This window comes from Pseudophryne corroboree, chromosome 3, assembly GCF_028390025.1.
Source record: "Pseudophryne corroboree isolate aPseCor3 chromosome 3, aPseCor3.hap2, whole genome shotgun sequence".
NCBI classification, from domain to species: Eukaryota; Metazoa; Chordata; class Amphibia; order Anura; family Myobatrachidae; genus Pseudophryne; species Pseudophryne corroboree.
Window position 1 is genome coordinate 432055994 of NC_086446.1, and position 3530 is coordinate 432059523.

The window sequence follows — 3530 nt, forward strand, 5'->3', positions numbered from 1 at the left end:
CCTATGGTCGGCTCTGGTCACGCTGTCACAACCACGGGCCACAGCGGTACCTTGACCATTTGATATACAGATATAGCCACGCTCATCGTTGCTGTGATTGTGTACTCACAGGCATAGGTATTCCGGCAAGCTGCAGTATATGCCGTGCTGCGAGTTACAAGGCAAAAAAAGAATGTACAGTATACAAATTTCTGACAATTTTAGAACAATTTATTATAAGTATATTATTTACATTTGCTATAAGTCTTTGCAGATAATTGTGAACAGCATTATTCTTGAGGTATATCAATAATATTATAAAATACATTTTTAGTTACAACAAATGTGTACAAATACCATATTTACTAAACATTTACTATCATTTTTAATTCATTTGGAATTAAAGAAAATAAATGTTTTGTTTGTCACCCTGAGAAAGATTTTACAAACTGGTTTTGGTTTCTCAAATAGAAATGCCATTACGTAGCAACCATCCAATTCTATATCTTCTAAATTCACACTTTTGAAGATTCTTCTTTCATATCTGCTGCCAACAACGCAAACCCCTAAAATACATATAAAATGAACACATTCAAAGAACATATAAATATCATTATGTCTAATAATACTGTAGCTTTGCACTTAAAGTTATTTCTCATGTACAGTATATTTTAATTTAATTAATCTCCTTGTAATTTTAGGCCTCATTTATATGGGCACTCTACAAAGGATATTCAATCAGTCGCAAGGTTTAATTGCCATGCCGGACCTATTCAATTAGCGAGAATTGCCTAGAGCGTGAATCCCTGATGCTGAACCTCGCAGCTCATGAAAGTAAAGTCTGTGAGAAAACTGGGGGTTCACGCGCAGAGAGAACCCATTGATTCCACAGTTTACGTGGAATCAGTGGGCTTCCATGCGTGGACAACCGATTTTGGGCTCGGAAAAACAGCTATTTGATTGAATGGCCTTTCACCTCGCCACAAGATTTCAGCCAGCAATTGGCTGTGGGGTAAACCCCACGGCTAATCAAATTTCACCCTTTCTGTGTTTTAAAGAGCTCTGTTGAGTTGGTGTCAATATGCACATTCATTATCCCCTTTGGTGAACACTGTCTACAAACTTACAGTTTTTTGGATAAGAGGAAACCCTCATTTGTTGGCCTCGTAGAGGCTACATACCTCCTTCACCCCTCCTCACACCAGTTTCTATGGCAGTTATGCCCTTGTGCCCTGCCTGGTGATGAGACTATAACTGTGTGATTTGAGGTTGTGGTCTGTAATATTGCCCCCAGTCTAGTGCTCGGCTTCTACTTACCCACAAAAGATTGGTTATGCAATGGAAAAAAATAAAGTTAATTTCTTTAGTTGAAAATACATTTTTATTTTTATTTTCTCTGTCTCGTACTTAACACTTCCTAATATACAGTATATAGGAAAACTATGGTAGCCCAACAAGGCCTAACATTTTAAAATCAAAACCACCATCTTAAATGAAGGGTCACCTTTTTTTTATTTGGTACTAGATGGGAAAAATCAATCACAGGCGACTTCCCTCTTTCATATGTGACTAACCTCACATTCACAGATGCAATTATGGACACGATAGGGAATATAGGGGTCTATTTACTAAGCCTTGGATGGAGATAAAGTCGCTGGAGATAAAGTACCAGACAATCGGCTCCTAACTGTCATTTTTCAAACACAGCCTGTGACATGGCAGTAAGAAGCCGATTGGCTGGTACTTTATCTCCAGCGACTTTATCTCCATCCAAGGCTTAGTAAATAGACCCCATAATCTCTACGGAGAAGGGGCCTAATTAAAAGAATGATAAAACTCGTTGTGAATGATAAAACTTGTTGCGTACGATAAATGGTGCTCCAGCCAATCAGCTCCCAACTGTTATTTTTCAAACACATGACAGATAGGAGCTGTACACATGACAGTTAGAGGCTGATTTGCTGAAGCACCATTTATCATATGCAGCAAGTTTTATAATTCACAATGAGTTTATCACTTATTGATAAATGAGCCCCATAGTCTGAAGGAGGGGACTCCCCTCTTAAAATCTCTCCCCCCATCTCTGGCAATATATTACATTTTAACAAAACAATTGTCGTCGGCACCAACATGACTACTCTGAGTGATTCTCCTGTGCCAGTGGGAGAAGGTAAGTAGCAAAGGGGCACTTTGCCACACTGCAGTTTTTAGGTATATGTGTTAATGAGCCCCACTCATCCGCAGCAAAGGGGTTAACCTCTAGCAGTTTACCACTTAACTTTAGAACATTTCAGATTGTTCATTGGACTTAAATTGCTTACCTTTCAATAAAAACTAGAAAAATTGGGATATTCTAAAACGTTTGACTGGTAGTTTATATGTGTATAGTTATAGAAAACCTATATTATTTTAACTTTTTCTATAAATAATATTCAGTGAAAATTATGTATCACAGCATAGCTGTCTGAAATGATGCTGTGAATTACATGACATTCCATGTCATCTCTTCTGCAAGTCACTATTGTCTATCCCAGCATGAAGTGACAAATGAGTAGATATATGTAGGACTTGTACTTCATGTAAGATGAATCTCAGTGTCTCACCTCTTTGATATTGATTGAGGGATTCACCAGGAAAGTGCCAGGAATCAACATCCCCTGGGCTATTTTTTCTGCCAAGTAAAAATATAATAATGTATTAATTGTGTCATAAGAGATGTGTGTGAAAATTCTCTGATTAAGGCTGTGATTGTTTTCTTACCATTAACAGCCGGTAATACCACCTCAGTAAGTAACTTCTGAACTTTGTCCTCTGTCACAACGACCTGGATGCAATAAGAAAAAGCACACCATTGCAGATTACAGAGAACGTTAGAGATAGTTAATTTATTCTGAAAGCAATGCAGAATACATGACCAATGCAGCAATAACCATAAAAAATATATTTTAGCAAATCTCTAATTTCAAACAAACAGGTACCACAAAAACAGATGAGGACAGAATGGCTTTCACTCTCAAATGTTAAGAAGGATATATAGGAAGTGGAAAAGTCACGGGGTACCTTTACTCTTAATTAGACTACGGCAATGCCCTCAACCTTGGTCTCCCAGCAAAAGAATTGCACCACTTACAGCTGGTACAAACACAGCTGCCAGGCTATTAACCAACCAGCCTCGTTTCTGCTACATGACACCCATTCTCTACTCTCTTCACTGGCTGTCGGTAAGATAGCGAATCATTTTCAAGATAGGCTTAAGGGCCCCATACACTAGAACGATTATGCCCAATTTCAGCCCAATTCGGGCATTCAGCCTGATATATTGGGTGAAATCATGCAGTTTGCCTGAGTATCCGATCCGATCCGATGTGCGGCCCCGTGAGCATCAGATCGGATCCTCCAGATTGAATGTGCTGCACATTCAATCTGGTCCGACCCCGCAGGCGTGGCTGGGATTGCCCAAGATACATCATATGCAAAAGGACAGCATACAATGTATCTTGGGTGATTCTGCTGCCGGGAGGCTGCCGGGGTGATCACCAGCAATCGCCTGC

The 3530-nt window shown here is 39.3% G+C and overlaps 1 protein-coding gene across 1 annotated transcript in view; it reads right to left on the reverse strand.

Moving 5' to 3' along the window:
- Positions 1 to 279: 279 nt before the first annotated feature.
- The window catches only part of LOC135057865 (BPI fold-containing family C protein-like), a 75342-nt gene continuing 72091 nt past the window's right edge, over positions 280 to 3530 (reverse strand). The window contains exons 14-16 of the mRNA XM_063963592.1: positions 2740 to 2803; positions 2583 to 2650; positions 280 to 545 (exon numbers count right to left, since the gene is read on the reverse strand). Of these exons, the coding sequence (XP_063819662.1) occupies positions 495 to 545; positions 2583 to 2650; positions 2740 to 2803 (183 nt within the window). The 3' untranslated portion in view covers positions 280 to 494. The remainder of the gene's footprint in view (positions 546 to 2582; positions 2651 to 2739; positions 2804 to 3530) is intronic.